Below are 18,264 nucleotides of genomic sequence, written 5' to 3'. Positions count from 1 at the left end.
CTGCGCTGAGATCCAGAGCAGACGCTCAGGCTGGAAAACAAATATTATTCATGTGTTTTCTGTGTTTGAGGACGTTACAAAGGCTTTTGCTGTAATAATCCGTCAGGTTTTATGAGGAACAGTGAACTGGGCTTTTCCTTTGTTTGCATCACATCTAAAAAAATCTGAATTTCTCTTGATGTCAAATAAAAAAGGGTCGTATCTGCGTCCTTAAATTACACTCATATTCTTATTGTGAATGATTCATCAGTGCATGTGTTGAAATATTTGTCTTCATAATCTTTCATCAAAATATAATAACTCAAGGAACTACTTTTCTCTTCAGTTGACGTCATCTGGACCAAATGGGTTCTTAGTTAATGTTAGCCAATAGTCAAATCATCATCATGAGCTAAAACTAAAACCATGAAAAAAGGATTTACTTGAAATAAAAGGACAATATTATTATGTTTACATTTATTTGTACTTTAAATCTATATGTTTATTTCAGTTTTAGTTTGAGTAATTTAAAATAAAACAAACTTTTCATATTTATTTAAATTTATATTTATTTTAGTTATAGTAATTTTAGTACTTAAGATTTATTTTATTTCACCAAGTTGTCAAGGCAACATTTTCTCATTTGCTCATTTTGTAAAATAACTAAAACAAATAATTAAACTTTAAAACCATAAAAATCATTTTCATTACTTGAAATAAAATAAATGTTAACTAAAATAAAATTAATTATATTTATTTTATTTTAGTTTTAGTAATTTTACTTATTTATTTATTTATTTTTTTCGCTTGCGCTTTTAGTAAAATAACTAAAACAAATAATTAATAAAACCATAAAAAAAAACAAAAAACATTTTCATTACTTATAATGAAATAATAAATAAATGTTGACTGGAATAAAATTTAAAAAACTTTGTATTTATATTTATTTTAGTTTTGGTTATTTTAGTACATAAAACTGATTTTATTTAATTTCTCATTTGCTCATTTAATAAAATAACTGAAACGAATAATAAATAGAAACTATGTAGACATATAGTATTTGAAAAAACTAAAACTAAACTACTTAAAAGATTTTTTAAAAATGCTTCATGATGCCATATAATAACATTTTTGTCTAAATGGTTCCATAAAGAACCTTTAACATCTGAAGAACCTTTCTGTTTCACAAAAGCTTCTTTGTGGCAAAGGAAGATTCTTCAGATTATAAAAAGGTAAGGAAGAGATGGTTCCTTGTGGAACCAAAAATGGTTCTTCTATGGCATCACTATAAAGAACCTTTTAAGCACCTTTATTTTTAAGAGTATATATAGACACCAGAGACCATTTCAACACAGCAAACGTTGCACACTTCACCTTCAAACCTGACTCTGTTAGTTTCTCTCTCTGTTCTCTCAGGGCTGACTCGAGCTGAGACTCCGGCGACAGTCCGGAGAGTGACCCATCCTCCCCTGCGTCGCCCGTTATCCAGCTCCGCTCTGCTCCCGTGTATGTTCACCCTTCCGGCCGCCCTGATCCCGGGACACGGCCCCTTCATCCGCTGGAGCCGTGGCTCCGGAGCGCAGGAGCAGACGGTGCTGTCAGCCCGGGACGGGGTGGTCAGGGTGCACCGGGCGTATGTGGGTCGGGTCAGTCTGCCCGGATACTCGGCCGACCCGCTCAATGCCTCGCTGGCGCTTTCCCAGCTCCGCTCCAACGACTCCGGGAGCTTCCAGTGCCACGTCGCTCTGGGAGAAAATTATGAGCAGGATACGATCATCCTGGAGGTCACAGGTGAGATCCAAACTGGACTGATTTAATATTCAATTATTGTACTTTTCCTGGACTCTTTCATAAATTATAGGAAATTATAGGATAAATTATAGTCCTTGAAAAAGTCATGTTATTTTTAACCAAAATTATAAAAAATGGGTTTCAGTAATTGAAATGAAGCTGAAATAAAATAAAATATAAATATTACTGTAGATCAGCATTTCCCAATCCCAGTCCTCGCACCACCAGCCCATAACCCCCCCATACAACACCCCCCCACCCGCCCCGCTTTGCATATTTCGTATGCTCATCTGTGTGTGAAGACGCACCGCAAATCCGTGAATGAATGTTCCGAAGTGAAGTCAACGGGGATTTCCCCTGTTCAGGGAGTTGGGAGCAATGAACACTTGTGTAGTCAAGTCAAGTCAAGTCAAAGTTTATTTATAAAGCACTTTTTTAGAAACAACAAGTGTTTACCAAAGTGCTGTACAAGCATGAATAAGACAATAACACAAATAAAATGACAAAGTTTGAAATATTATAGGGTAGCATAAAATAAAATACAACAATAAAAATAGCAGCTCTCACACAGTGTTAAACGCCAGACTATAGAAGTAGGTTTTTAAGCTAGACTTAAAAACAGTAAGTGTTTGGGCCTTTCTAACACATAATGGCAGATTATTCCAAAGTCTAGGGCCCGCGACTGCAAACGCACAGTCACCCCTGCTCTTCAGCCTTACATGAGGGACAACTAACAGTGAATGGTCAGCTGACCTAAGTCCCCTCGACGGAGCATATGGCTGTATTTAGTCTGAAAGATATTTTGGTGCCAGACCATTTAATGATTTAAAAACTAAGATTAAAATCTTAAAATCAATTCTAAAACGAATAGGAAGCCAGTGAAGAGAGGCCAAAATGGGAGTAATATGTTCCCGCTTTCGTGTTCCCGTTAACAAATGAGCTGCAGCATTCTGAACCATCTACAGTCTGGTGAGGGAGTCCTGACTAATGCCTACATAAAGTCCATTACAGTAGTCAAGACGGGATGAGTAAAAATGTGTATAATTCTTTCAAAGTCTTTAAAAGACAGAAAATATTTAATCTTAGAAAGTTGCCTCAGCTGAAAAAAACTAGATTTAATTACCAAATTAATCTGTTTATCCAGTTTAAAATCATTATCCATTAAAACACCCAAGTTTTTTTTTACAGAGGGCTTCACAAATGGTTTTAAAATACTTAAATCCAGGTCAGGAGACCCACAGGCACCCCCTGGAGTAAACAATATAACTTCCGTCTTATCCTCATTGAATTAAAAAAAATTTACTGCCATCCAGGCTTTAATTTCCTCAAGACAACACAAAAGTGGCGCTATAGAATTTGGATGTTTTTGTTTCAATGGCAGACATAATTGTGTATCATCTGCATGACAATGAGACAAAATATTGTACTTCCTGAAAATGGATCCTAGAGGAAGTATTTATAAAGAAAATAGAATAGGCCCCAAAATGGAGCCCTGGGGGACCCCGCACGAAAGACTCACAGAAGAGGACATAAAATCCCCAAGGCGAACAGGCGAAGCTTCTGCCAGACAAATATGATCGAAAACACTCCAACACAGTACCTTTAATGCCAACACAATGCTCCATTCGAGAGATCAAGATGTTATGTCTACAGTGTCGAATGCAGCCGTGAGATCTAGGAGCATAAGAACAGCTTAGTCACCCGAGTCAGTGGCAAGAAGCAGATCATTAAAAACTTTCATTAGGGCTGTCTCTGTGCAGTGTAGGGATTTAAAACCAGGCTGAAATACCTCATATCATAGGGATCATATCAATTGGAACACAGTTCATGCACGTAGCTCTCTTCTAATGAGCTGATTATATGAATCAGGTGTGTTAACTAAGAGAGGGAGCATTGGATCAGCGTTCTCATCACGCTCCCTGTCAACTTCAACCTGGTTTCTAGCCCGGATCCGAAGTTGCAATGATCCAACCAGCAGACCGAATTCCAGCATTGAATCCCGGTCATGTGCCACAACCATCAGCAGATCCCAATGGCAGTGACTTGCAAGCCATTGAACCGGCACTTAGAGTTCTACAACTTAACGTCGAGGGTCTGTCTGCAGCCAAACGAACACTCATCAGCACCATAGCCCACCGTCACAGCATTGATGTCATCTGTCTGCAGGAGACACATGTAGCAGACCAGTTAGCGGGGCGCTACACCATTGGAGGATTTGACCTTATCTCGTCAACACCAGATGCCAGGTTCGGCCATGCAACATATGTTCGCAGTGATGTCGCTGATGCCTCCCCAGTCTCTTCATCATACTTCTGTGACATCGTTCAAGTCAGAGGATTCAGAGTCGCCAATGTCTACGAACCTCCCAGTCAGCACTGGGACCAAGCTGTGCTTCCAGCTCTCGTGCATACCGCAGCATACGTGGGCGACTTCAACAGCCATCACCCTGAGTGGGGCTACTCAGAACCAGACGAGGATGGATAGGCCTTGGCGGAATGGGCATCCAACAGTGATCTCTCTCTGACCCATGATGCCAAGTAACGTGGTACATTCTATTCGGCGAGATGGCAAAAGGACTACTCACCAGACTTGTGTTGGATCACATCGATCGGTGACCACCCCCAGCCAGCTAGCCAGATGGTTTTGGAAGACTTCCCTCATAGCCAGCACAGACCATTGCTCATCCACATTGGCCTCCAACTGCCGATTATCCACGGCTCATCCAAGAAGCGCTGGAACTTCCGTAAAGCCGACTGGGACTTGTACAGAAGCAAGCTGAAGAGAAGTGTTGTAACCATCCCTTCTTGCTGCATCCCAATCGAGGAGGCTTACCAACGCTTCGAAGGAGCAATTTTCAGTGCTGCTACTACAGCCATCCCCCTGTGGCTGTAGGCCAGTCTACACATTGTGTTTGGATGTCGAATGCCAAGCTCTCCTTGAGGAGTATGATGGGTCTGGAAACCCTGATATTGCCGACCACCTAATTGAATCCCTGGATGCTGCCAGACGAAGCCGATGGGAAGAATCAGTGGAAAAACTCAACTTCACCCACTCCAGTCGGAAGAGTTGGAGCCTGATTCATAGACTGGGTGCCTCCCAGCGACCACCGGGACAGTCCAGACCAGCTGTCAGTCCAAACGCCATGGCCAGCGACCTTCTTCAGGTGGCAAAAGCTCCACTGTCGAAACCACACTGACAATCTGTGCGCAACGAGTGGCGGCATTATTGTCACTTGAAGACAGTCAGACTGGAGGGTGACTGCCCGGAGGAATTCACAGAGTTAGAACTGGATGCGGTGCTCCATACGGTGAAGGACGGCTCCGCCACAGGATATGACAACATCCTGCCAGAATTTCTTAAACATCTTGGACCCAAGGCTAAATCATGGCTCGCTTCGTTCTACACGCGGATAACTCGAGAAAAAAAGATGCCACGAGCCTGGTGCCAGGCAAAAGTCATCGCCATCCTGAAACCCGGCAAGGACCCAAATCTCGCAGCCAGCTACCGCCCAATATCCTTGCTACTCTTGTGTTTCAAGCTACTCGAACGCTTGATCCTTCACCGAATCAGTCCAGTCTTGGAGAAAACCATCACAGATGAGCAGGCAGGGTTCAGGCAAGGGCATAGCACCGGTGACCAAGTTCTTGCCCTGACGACATACATTGAAAATGGATTCCAGCTAAATCAGTAAACTGGGTCCGTCTTCCTTGACCTAACCGCGGCTTATGTCACGGTCTGGCATGCTGGTCTCCTGTTGAAACTATCCAAAGTTTTACCGCGTTGGGTAGTAGAGGCTATAGATCTCTTCCTCCATGACAGACTCTTTCGAGTACACATGGCAGACAAAAACAGCTCTTGGAGAAAACAATCAAATGGACTCCCGCGGGGCTCTTCCCTGTCTCCAAGTCTCTTCAACATCTATATTAATGATCTTCCAGCAACACAGTCCAGCAAATTCATCTACGCTGATGACATCTGCATTGGGACCCAACATCGGACATTTGACGAGGTCAAGAACGTACTGAACAAGGACATGGATTTGATGGGACTTCCAAAGTAGGTGGCGACTCCAACCCAGTGCAACTAAGACGCTATCCAGTATCTTCCACCTCCACAATGCACAAGCCAAACGGGAGTTCAATATCTTCCTCAAGGGTCAGCGGATCAAACATGACCCAAATCCGACGTACCTCGGCGTTACCCTGGACCGATCATTAACATATCATGATCACCTGAAGAAGACAGCAGCCGAAGTCAGCTCTCTAAATAATCTGCTCAGTAAACTTGCCGGCACAAGTTGGGGTGCAAGGGCCCAGACACTCAAGACCACTGCACTTGCTCTGTGTTACTCAACAGCAGAGTGCTGTGCACCAGTCTGGTCCAGATCATCCCACACCAAGCTAGTAGACGTTCATTTAAACACGTCTATGCGCACAATCACTGGAACCTTACGTTCTACTCCATTACCATGGCTGCCAGTTCTTAGCAACATTTCACCAGCACATCTCCGACGACAGGAGGCCACTGCCAAGCTGCTGACTAAAGTCCAAGCGAATGACAAGTTGCCACTCAACACGGACATCACACTGCATCCAGCATAAATATTAGATGAAAAATTTTGGAGAAAATTAGGAATGAACTGAAATAAGTTTAAGCTGCAGTACTAAAATTAATAACACTGAATTAAAAAAATAAATAAATCTATATAGAAATATGTAGGAAAATCTTTAAACAACTAATAAAAATGTCAAGGGGACATTAAAATGACTAAAACTTTAACTAAAATGAAAATGAAAACTGAAAATATAAATATAAAAGCTAAATCGAAAATATTAATAAATACTGTAATAGTATATAAATAATACTAAATTGTAAACAAGAAATTAAGAGTTTGAATTTATAGTTTTTTATGAATGGGAGCTGATTTATTATTCAAAATCTGGTGTTACTGTACTTTTCCTAATAGAAAATACTAGAGATTTTTAATTGAAATAAATCTGAAATGAACTAAAATATAAATATTAGATGAAAAATGTAAAACTTAAACAAATATTAGAAATCTTGCATTGGCAACTAAAAATAAGTTTGAAATACCAAAAGTATTAAAAATAAAACTGTAAATATAAATTAAATCTAAATATACATTTTAAAAACAACTAAAAATAACAACAGAACGTATTAAAAATTATAAAAACCTGACCTAAAATTAAAATTAAAAGTGAAAATTTTTAAATAATTCAAAATATTTATAAATAATATAATGGTTTATAAATAATACTTAAGTAACACTGCCCTGACATTTGTGAACAAGTCTAGATCTAGAAATTAACAGTTTGTTTATATTTTTATAATTATTTTTAATATTAATGTATAATTATGTTGGTGTTTTTTTAAATCATTTTATAATTTTGTATAAAATAATAGTGTAATGTTTTATTTATACAGCACTTTTGGTCATTGTTACAGAAAATGACTGCAGTAATAAAGTTGTAGGTTCTGTAAGATCCTCATTTAGCAGTTCAATTAAGAGAAAATTACAGCTCAATATATTTGTCTGTAAACCCCCAGTGAGCAAGTTAAAATCATTATGAAAGTCATTTTGTGCGGCTGAAATGTAACGCGTGCACATCTGAACCCAGAACAACAGTTTTCAGATAAACATTGAGGAAAAGCGGCGGCTCGTTAAGAGTCCAGGAGTCTGCTGTGAATTAATTACCCTCTCATTACATCCACTCAGACTGTCAATATCAGATTCATTTCAGCTTTTTCCCTCGTTTCTCGTCTAACTTTAGCTCGGCTTTATTTTCATTTTCGTCTGAGGCTCTCATTAACTGCTTAATTGGCCGTAACTCTTTAATTAGAGCGGTGAGATTGATTCCCTGCAATCGAGGGCTGTGTGAATTCTGAGGAAAACAGGTGACACCTAATGAGGGAAGTAACGCTAAACCGCAGATAAATCATCTCAAATGTTCTACATAATGTATGCGCTGTGACAAACGATTGATATTTAGTGATATTATTGATTTAATGCGCTGACACTATCAGATGAGCGCAACATTTTAGCTGATAATGACACTCACTTTGCAACATTAATAGCCTACTATTATTGAACCAACACTAAATTGAATTGAGCTGAATAATGACATTTGATGATTTAATATTTGATTATTGTACTTTTTCTGGGGACTTTTTTATACTTATTTTATAGCATTACACACATTTCAGGATAAATTATGGTCTTTCAAACAGTGTTGTTATTGTTTACTAAAACTATTAAAAATTGTGTTTGGTAATTGAACAAAGCTGAAATAAAATAAAATATAAATATTAGATAAAAAAAAATCTAAACTTGAAGTTAGAAAATTCTAAGAAAATTAGAAATGAAATGGTTAAAATGAAAAATTAAAATAAATTCTATGTAGAAATATATTTTTAAAATAAAAAAAAGACAAAAAAAAAAAAACTAATAAAAATGACAGAAGCACATAAATTAGTTTTTACTAAAATGAATAAAATTAGATATTAATTATATATTAATAATATTAGAATTTTTATTAATACTTTTTGTAATGAGCCTACACAAATTAACTCATATTTGTCTTTACAAACTAAGGGACGAGTTGAGCTTTATCGTAATTTGAAACAATTTTAATAAGTGAAAATTAAAGAAATTATTAAAAAATCTATTTAAATTTTTTAAATTATTTATATCTGTTGTTGTGGATATAATTAATAATAATAATAATAATAATTAGCAATTTAAATGATACTTTTATTGATTAATATTATATATTAATATTATTACTAATTTATTCATACTTGTGACAAGTGTAAAATGAATGTAAAATGTAATAAACTTTTTTCTGACCTCTTCTAAAAGGGAAAAAGCATAAGATCATTAAAAAATGAAACCGTGAATATTGGCCATTTATTATCCCCAGTGCTTGTCTGTGCCTCTGGTTGTTTTGTGATGTTGTTGTTTCTGTGTGTTTTCAGGTGTGGTGTTTCACTACCGTTCTCCCGCGGAGCGTTATTCGCTGTCATTCGCGGAGGCCGTTCGCGCGTGTGAGGAGAACTCTGCTGAGGTCGCGACCCCTGAGCAGCTGTTGGCGGCGTTTCACTCCGGCATGAACAGCTGTGCGGCCGGATGGCTCCGAGACCAGAGCGTCAGGTCTGACTCATGAGCATCAGTCAGGAAATATCAGAGAGTGTCATAGAATACTAAAACGAAAAGAAAATTTGTTTTTTATAAACTTAGGGGTGAGTCAAACTTGATTGTAACCTGAAACACAATTTTAATGAGTAATAATTAAAATAAGAATTTTAAATAATAATAATTCTGAAATAATAATAATTTATGAATTAATATTATATATTAATATTAATATTTTATGAATTATGTTTTTGTTATGAGTCTACACAAATCAAACAGTTTGTAAGGTTGTTCCTGAAGCTTTCAGAAATTTTCATATGTATTTAGTACATAGTATACTTAATAGTATATTAAAAGTATGTTTATTTATTTAGTAAATAATAAATATTGAATGCATAATATAAATACATAGATTTTTCTGTAAATAATCAAATAAATACTATTATTATTATTGTATTATTTTTTATATTGTTATAATACTATACATTAAATTATTTGTATATTTATTAATTTAGTAAATATTGATACATAATATTAATACATAATATACAATTAATATAACTATAATAGAATAATTTGTTAAAATAAATAAATAATTGTATTATTAATTTACTATTTTAATTATGCATTATGTATTCATATTATACATTGCACAATGTATACAACAGTTATTATTATTATTAATTTAAAAAGAATAGTATAACTAATTTATTTATTTAGAGACTAAATTAAACAGATTTTGTGAAGCTCCTTCTGAAGGTTTGGACAGAGTCGTCTGTGAACTTTAGCAATCACAGCATATCTTTCAGTGTTGATGAAGGACTATTAAACTCCAGCCAGACAGACATGCTTCACCTTGAGCTATTATAAGGATCCTGTTATAATATTGCAGTGAAATTATTTATTAGCATCTCCATGACAACACAGCTTTATGTACATGTGGATATTGTCACAGTGCAGGTGTTTGGTCTCCTCTCCGCAGGTATCCCATACAGAGACCCGAGCTCGGCTGCTATGGACACGCAGAGTTTTCTTCTGGAGTGAGGAATTATGGGAAACGAGACCCTTCGGAACTGTTTGACGTTTATTGTTTCGCCAATGACATGCAAGGTGAGATTCCGGAAAACACGTTTACCACGGACAAATGGGATCAAGCAAATATTTCAAACCATATCCGACTATTATATTAGTACTAGTATTAATGTAAGTATACTATGTACTAAATGAATTTAAATTAAAAAATAATTGAATGTATAATATTATACATAATATGCAATTAAAGTAGTAAAATAATAACAATAATAATTGTATTTTTAATTTATTGTGTATTTACAGAAAAGTCAACACTCAACAGTAACTTTGAAAGCAATTATTAGTCAAGTCAAGTCACCTTTATTTATATAGCGCTTTTAACAATACAGATTGTGTCAAAGCACTTAACAGTATCAAATTGGAGGATAGAGTGTCAGTAATGTATAATGATAAGATTAAACACTCAATTTTCAGTTAAAGGCATTTCATTACTGAATTAGTGATCTATCTATCTATCTATCTATATATATATCTAATGTTTATTTATCTATTAACACCACAGAAATGTATGTGGAGTTGTTAGTCACAACATATGAATAATTCATAACCGTTTTAAAAAAGGTGCGTTTTTAATCATTTACCAAAATCATCATGCTGTAATTTATGGCACAAGCCGTCTGTCCAGCTGTTCTGTGTTGGGGGTAATGCATTACAAGTAACGCGAGTTACATAATCAGATTACTTTTTCCAAGTAACTAGTACAGTAACGCATTACTTTTTAAGTTACTTTTTCAAATAAGTAACGCCAGTTACTTTGTTTCCCATTTATTAACTGACAAGTCTCCTGTCCCCATGTTGGGAGAAATTGGAAGTACAGAGGCTTTGTGTGCGCTGTGTGAACATGAAGTTACTGTAGTTCTAGACTAAATGCATTAAACATGCATTAATTCATCTTACTCGCAAAAAGACAGTTTCAGTATTCATCAAAATGAATTACAACGGTGAAATGCAAACTCAGAATATGACGCAAACCTGCAATAGTTAAATATCTTAAATAACACTAATATCCTTCATGTATTTAATCCTATTTTATTAGCCAATGTCTTTGCTGCTGACCTTTGATGATCAAGCTCAACCATACTAATAAGCAAAAATGACTTTAGATAAACTAACAATTGTGCTGAACCTTCTTCTCCTGCGTTCTACTGTACAGACGTGAATTTACTTTTCCTTCAGCCTGAGGCTTATTCCTTTCACTTTTTGGTGTGAAAGGGCTTTTACATTTGCTAAAAATAGAACTTTTTATATTAAAAACAAACAAGCAAGCCCTGCCCAGATTTAAAAAGTAACGCAAAAGTAACATAACACATTACTTTCCATAAAAAGTAACTAAATAACATAATTAGTTACTTTTTTAGGGAGTAACGCAATATTGTAATGCATTACTTTTAAAAGTAACTTTCCCCAACACTGGTTGTGCAGGTGAAGTGTTTCCCGCCGGCGTTCCTGACAGACTGACTCATCCGGAGGCCACGGCTCAGTGTGCGGCTGTGGGCGGCCGGCTGGCGACCGTGGGTCAGCTCTATCTGGCCTGGAGCTCTGGGCTGGACCACTGCGAGCCGGCCTGGCTGTCTGACGGTAGCGTGAGGTTTTCCATCAGCTCGCTGCGCTCGGACTGTCCTGCTGGAGAACCAGGCGTCCGAACTCTTTCACCGTCAGAACTGAACAACGGGACAGCACGCTTCAATGCTTTCTGCTATAGAGGTATGCATTAGCATGTTGCATAGTCGTGCATTACAGAAACCATCATTATTGTTTTTGTTTTGATCTAGCCCATGCAATAGGGATTTGATCATGGTTAAGGGATGTTATGAACCATAAGAGTCCATGGGCCTTTACCATGATGGTGGCTGAACAAACTCAGGGTTACAAGATTAGTTTTGAGTTGACGAAACCAAACCAATCCAGTTCCGGCTTTGTTGGTACCATGAAGCTGATCATCAGCTTTCTCTGTCAACTCAGGCTTTGATCCTGAGTTAATGAAGCGCGTGCACTGACATCAGTCATGAACAGCCAATCACATGCCTTTTAACTGTGATTCACTTCTTGCGATTCACTGCCAAAGATTGAAAAATATTAATTTAAATACATTTACACAGCAAGGTGAAAAGAGCTGTCTGTGAAAGAGGACAACTAAAAGAAGACATCTTGCCATACCAGTGCAAGTGAAACTTGTGAAGTTAGCTTATATAGTTGATCATATACAGTATATGTGACCACAAAACCAGTCATAAGGGTCAATTTTTTTAAATTTAGATTGAATAAAGCTGAATAAATAAGCTTTCCATTGATGTATGGTTTGTTAGGATCGGACAATATTTGGCTGAGATACAACTATTTGAAAATCTGGAATCTGAGGGTGCAAAAAAATTCAAATATTGAGAAAATCACCTTTAAAGTTGTCTTTAAAGTTCTTAGCAATGCATATTACTAATCAAAAATTAAGTTTTGATATATTTACGGTAGGAAATTGACTAAATATCTTCATGGAACCTGATTTTTACTTAATATTCTAATGATTTTTGGCATAAAAGAAAAATGTATAATTTTGACCCATACAATGTATTGTTGGCTATTGCTACAAATATACCTGTGCTGCTTATGACTGCTTTTGTGCTCCATCCTAAACCCTTATGTAGTCATGTTTAAAGTTTTATCTATTGATTCTAAAGCTCATTTACATTATATATGATTTGTATATATGTATATTAATTTAAAGTAAAAGATTAATAATTATTATTTTAATATGGCTTGTGTAATGGACTAAATATATAAATCATGTAATTATAATAAATAATCATTGCTAAAAGCCAGGTGATTTTATCTTTAAAAATGTTTTACTGTATAGCATCCTTTAATTTGGAGCAAGAGAAACCGGAGGAGTGGCTTTATTGCGTCAGAGATATGCGTAAAAAACTAAACTGAAACCAGTAGTATTTTCCAACAAAACTGATTATATGAATTTATAGCTGTCGGTATATTATATATAAAAGTTATATATAAATACTTTTGACACATATTCTACCATTCAAAAGTTTGGTATCATTATTAGCTTTTTATTTTAACAAGTTAATACGTTTATTTAGCAAGGAGGCCTTAAATTGATCAAAAGTACAGTAAAGAGATTTCTAATGTAAATGTTATTATTGGAGATGTTCAGCATACTGCACAATATGAACAGTATACTGCATTTTTAATGGCTTAATTGTTGTAACAGCTGTCATGGTGGAAGTAATGATAGTTTGCATTTTTAAATCAATCTAGTGTGTGACATTTTGCATACTAAGTTATACAAGGCAAATAATGGTGAAGATGATGTTAAAACAACTGGAAATGGAAAGTCGTTCACTGCATTATTCAGTGCAGTTTTTATATACTTCACACAAATAGTAGCTGGTATGTCGTTCTGAACATCTGTACATATTCATCTAGATTTATTCATCTGACAGACGTTAATCCAAAGTGATTTACAGCGCATTCAAGGTTTATATTTTATCAGCACGTGTGTCTCTGCTAATCGAACCCGTGACCTTGACGTTTCTTGCACATGCTGCAGCGGTTGAGTAATGTGTTTGGAGAGAGAATCTGAGTGATTGAATTTAATGTGTCAACAGAAAAGGAAGCGCAGAAGCCTCTCACAGACATCGTGAAGTCGTTACTGAGACCGTGGAGGTACATGACCGGAGACGACGCTTCCGAATCGTTTTCCTCCAGCAGCGGTACGATTCGTTTGAGCGATCAGCACTGAATTATCTGGATGTTCATTTGCGTTTTCGCTCACTCACTTTCACTCATACTGAGCAGAGTTCATCATTCTTTGCAACAAGATTAAATACGAAATCCAACTTTTTCTTTTGAGCTCCACTTATAATGTTATTCAAGGTTTTTGCATCAGAGAATAATTTTTCAGGATCATTTTCATCCTCATTTAGAAATTAAAGGGGACATAACACACGGTTTCAACCCAATCTATAAAGTAGTATTGCATGCTTCATATCTCCAAAGAGTCTTTAGTTTGATCATATTTATAAAAGAACGATGCTCTCCGAAAACAAGCCGAGCTCCTGGAGGCTTACTGAAAGCTTGACGAAACTGTGTATTTGGCACAGAAATACTCCGTTCTACATCCAAATATTTTTTTGAAACTTTGGCCATGTTTAGCTTGGGAATCCAACTCTATAACAGTGTAAATAACTCTACATGCATGAAATAGCATTAGACCCCTCCTTTAACAGCCTCTTTAATTCACCCATCTTTTCATTAAAGCTGCAGTCCGTAACTTTTTTTGGTTAAAAATGATTCGAAATCAATTTTTGAGCAAGTACATAACCAGCCAGTGTTCAAAACTATCGCCTTACTTTAGCGCGATTCACAACGGTTAGCTTATAATGATGTTACGGGTAGGTTTTCGCGGGAAATTCGAGCATGCCGCTGGTTTTTGCAAGGTTTTTTTGCATTAAAAATAGATATATTTAAGAAATAATGTTTGTTCAGGACCATTTTCATCCTTTCAAGCTTTTCAATTCTGTTTCTAAATGACTTTGCAAACATTTTTAGAATGTTTTGATTTAAATTCTACTGATTTAAATATTTCATGTGATGTTAGAAGTTTTTGTAGAAGTTAGAATGAGTTGAAAATGATTAAGAAACGATTTCAGCAAGTGTTTTATATAAATTATAGCTACATTAAAAGTATAAACTACTAGCTTTTTGACAACTTACCATTCAAAAGTTTGGGGTCAGTGTGATTTTTATTTGTTTTTTTATTTTAATTTTTTTTAAAGAAATTAAAACTTTTATTCATGGAGGATGCATTAAGTTGCTCAACAGTGACAGTAAATACATTTATAATGTTTCGAAAGATTTCTATTTCAAATAAATGCTGTTGTTTTAAATTTTCTATTCATCTGTGAATCCTGAAAAATAAAATGTATCAGCGTTTCCACAAAAATATTGCGCGGCACAACTGTTTTCAACATTGATAATAATCAGAAATATTTCTTGAGCAGCAAATCAGCATATTATTATGATTTCTGAAGATCACGTGACACTGAAGAGTAGAGTAATGATGCTGAAAATTCACAGTAATAAATAAAATTTTAACATACATTCACATATAAAACAGCATATATATATATATATATTTAAATATGTTTACTGTATTTTGGATCAAATGAATGCAGCCATCATGAGCAGAAGAGACTCTGAGAATCTTACCAATCCCAAACTTTTGTTGTGCATGTTGATAAAGTTTGTTATTTATTGTAATCGCAGTGCAGCCAATGAATGAGCAAGATGAATTATTGTTAAATGCCCTGTTTCGCTTAGAAAAGTGTCATCTTGAAAGTAAAAAGTGTTGTTTCGATGTTAAATTAGCTTGTATCTGACTGAATTCTAGACGCACAGACTGCCGGCCAGCCGGACCTGCCTGACCTTCGACCCGCTAACTGGACCGGACAGGTGGATCTGGACAAAGAGCCGCTGATGGCCGCTGAGGGCGCCGAGCTCTCGGCCGAGTATCTGACAGTCCGTCTGCGAGCCGGAGACACGTCTCTGGACTGGAGCGGCCAGCTGGACTCCTTCCCAGACAGCCGACAGGTGCCTCCGGATCTGAGTCCTGGCGGCTCGGCCCGAGAGGAAGAGGACGAGGATGAAGGTCTGTCCGGTCAGTCTGTGAGTCCTGCGGGTCCTTCAGAGGCTCCTCAAGGAAAGGCCAAGAGTTCCCTCACCAGCATCGCCAGCTCGTTATGGAAACCCTGGAGCTACTTGACTGGAAGTGAAGCGGAGGCGACGACTAAGAGCGCGGCTGTGATGGAGACAACCACGACGGACGCCAGAACCACTGCAACTCCCGGATCAGGTAAATATGAAAGAAAAGAGTTTCTGTTTCTGATCTTCACTCTAGCTGAGGATCGGTGAGAGAAATGGATGCGACAAAACAAAAATGACTGATTTAGAGAATTTTTTTCTGAAAGGAAAGATGCATTTTAAGTAGGGCTGGGCGATATATCAACATCAATATTTGAAGAGTTCAGATGCAAAAGAAATTTTGAAAATGTGCATTTTTATCAGGCTTTCACTTTGATAGCAATAAATAGGTTCGTTTCATTGCCATTTAAGTGAAATAACTGAACATAAACATAGGAGCCTGAGAAAAATGCTCATTTTAGAAGAAAATTTCAAACGGTACTTAGAGGCTTTTGCATCTGAACTCTATTTATAAAAATCCACAATATCAATAATACATTTTGAAATCATTTTTGATGTTCCATCCAGACCGTTTTACCGCTTGAAGTACTGAAATAACAAAAAGTAAATAAACTAAAAATGATAAATTAAAAATAATTAAAAACTATAATTAACCCTTTAGTCAGTAAAAATGACTAACACAACAAAATTACTAAAATTTTTAAATCAAAACAGAAAATATAATTTATTTATTTTTTTTTCAGAATATTAACAAAAACTTTCAAAGTATATGATCTTTTTTTTTTTGGTGCTATTTTTCTGAGAAATATATCAATACTTTCTTTAAAACTGCAGAAAATAAGAATGCAGCAAAGTAAAATTATTTTGATAAAAATTTAGCAGTTTTGACTAAACTAAACTAATTAGAGATACTTTTTTATTATTAAAATGTAAAACAGAATATAAACAAACTAAAACAGAATTTGAAAAAAAAAAGATTTCATTGGGTGCTAAAAATGTTAGTTTTGTTAAACGTTTAATAAATTGATGTTAACTGGTATGTTTCTTGATTTTGATTAATTAGACATGCTTTTTGATTTCTAAAATGTAATGTGACTATTAAAATAGAATCCAGAAAAAAGCATAATTTTGGGGGGAAATTCATTTTATAGGGACCTAAAAATGTTTATTTGTTTAATAATTTTTTTTTTATTGTTGTTAGTATAAGTTCCTTTATTTCTATTAATTAGACATGCTTTTTGTTTATTAAAATTTAATTAAACCATTAAAACAGAATTGAGAAAAATGAAAACAAGAGGAAAAAAAACGGAATTCAGAAAAAAATAAAATGGGAAAACAACTGAATTTAGGGGGAAAAAAGGATTTCACTGGCCATAAAAATTTAATTATATTTAAGTGAAAACAACTTTAATCTGTGTTATTTTAATATTATTTATATACTATTATAGTTTTTTTTTATTATAAATTAGCTTTAAAAAACCTAAATGAAAATTTTAAATGTTACCTTGGCAACTAACTAAAATAAAATAAAATAAGTTGAAGTTACTAAAGTCACTAAAACTGAAATAAAAATATTGAAAAAAAAGCTCTTTTTTTATGTCTTCTGTTATAATTTTAATTTTAGTTTGTTTCAGTCATTGTGTTTTGTGCTTTTGTCATTTTTATTGATTTTTTAAATATATTTTTTTAAATATAACTTTTAAATAAACTGTTGTTAAATTGTAGAAGTTTCATGATTGCACTTTATTAGACATGTTTTTTGTGAAAGCATGGGCCCTACTAATGTGATGTGATTTAGTTGCTTGTCATCACTGAGAGATGATCCGTCAGCGTTGCTGAGAGTTAGGCGGATAAATCAAGCTCAGGTCCAGCGGGAGGAAGTCAGGAGAACGAGAGGAGGAAGTTGAGATCATTGATGTTATTCTGTCAGCTTCACTTTAACCAGAACCTGAGATTGTGGTCTCTGTTTGTCGAGGAGGGCCGAGCGTAAGAGTTTGAGGATCGAGCTGGCGTCCTCTCTGCCCTCCTGTCTTCATTAATACAGATACCTTGTTTGGCCCAAACTGAACCTGGCAGCATTAATGTTTAATGGCAAATGGGAACTTAGGCCTGTTGCCTACATTATTAAAGTCCATTTTCCATGAAGGCAGAATTTCGGCTCTGTCCCTGTGGAAGCTTCATAATTGAGGGTTTAAAGCTTGAAAACTGGAAAAGTGCAACAACACTGTTCACTTATGCACACTTACTGTACTGTACTGTACGCTCCAGTGCTTTGTGTGGTTAGTTCTGCTGATATACAAGACATACCAAAACCAACAGACAGTTCACCCGATATTTGTGCGCTGTTTTATAATGTGAAGCGTTTCAAACCACTCATTTGTGAGGGTTCATTTAAATTAGGATGCTGCCTTGGGCCAGAAACAAATGCAGCCGCAAGCGTTTGGCCTGCGGCCGTACTAGCAATCGTTATTAGCTTCTAGCGATGCAAGATTGATTTTGTGCATCATTGCATTGCGAAATGTGTCGGCATGCAATTCATA

The 18,264-nt window shown here is 35.8% G+C and overlaps 1 protein-coding gene across 4 annotated transcripts in view; it reads left to right on the top strand.

Moving 5' to 3' along the window:
• ncana (neurocan a) overlaps positions 1 to 18,264 on the top strand; it is an 83,833-nt gene that overhangs the window by 29,608 nt on the left and 35,961 nt on the right. For 3 of the 4 annotated variants that reach the window (XM_058794095.1, XM_058794076.1, XM_058794066.1), the window contains exons 3-8: positions 1,396 to 1,770; positions 8,767 to 8,941; positions 9,906 to 10,033; positions 11,438 to 11,719; positions 13,630 to 13,734; positions 15,414 to 15,875. In XM_058794095.1, coding sequence (XP_058650078.1) covers positions 1,396 to 1,770; positions 8,767 to 8,941; positions 9,906 to 10,033; positions 11,438 to 11,719; positions 13,630 to 13,734; positions 15,414 to 15,875 — 1,527 coding nt within the window. The remainder of the gene's footprint in view (positions 1 to 1,395; positions 1,771 to 8,766; positions 8,942 to 9,905; positions 10,034 to 11,437; positions 11,720 to 13,629; positions 13,735 to 15,413; positions 15,876 to 18,264) is intronic. The other variant, XM_058794084.1, reaches the window with a different exon arrangement.

This window comes from Onychostoma macrolepis, chromosome 02 (genome assembly GCF_012432095.1).
Source record: "Onychostoma macrolepis isolate SWU-2019 chromosome 02, ASM1243209v1, whole genome shotgun sequence".
NCBI lineage: Eukaryota > Metazoa > Chordata > Actinopteri > Cypriniformes > Cyprinidae > Onychostoma > Onychostoma macrolepis.
This window is presented reverse-complemented; position numbering and strand designations above follow the sequence as displayed.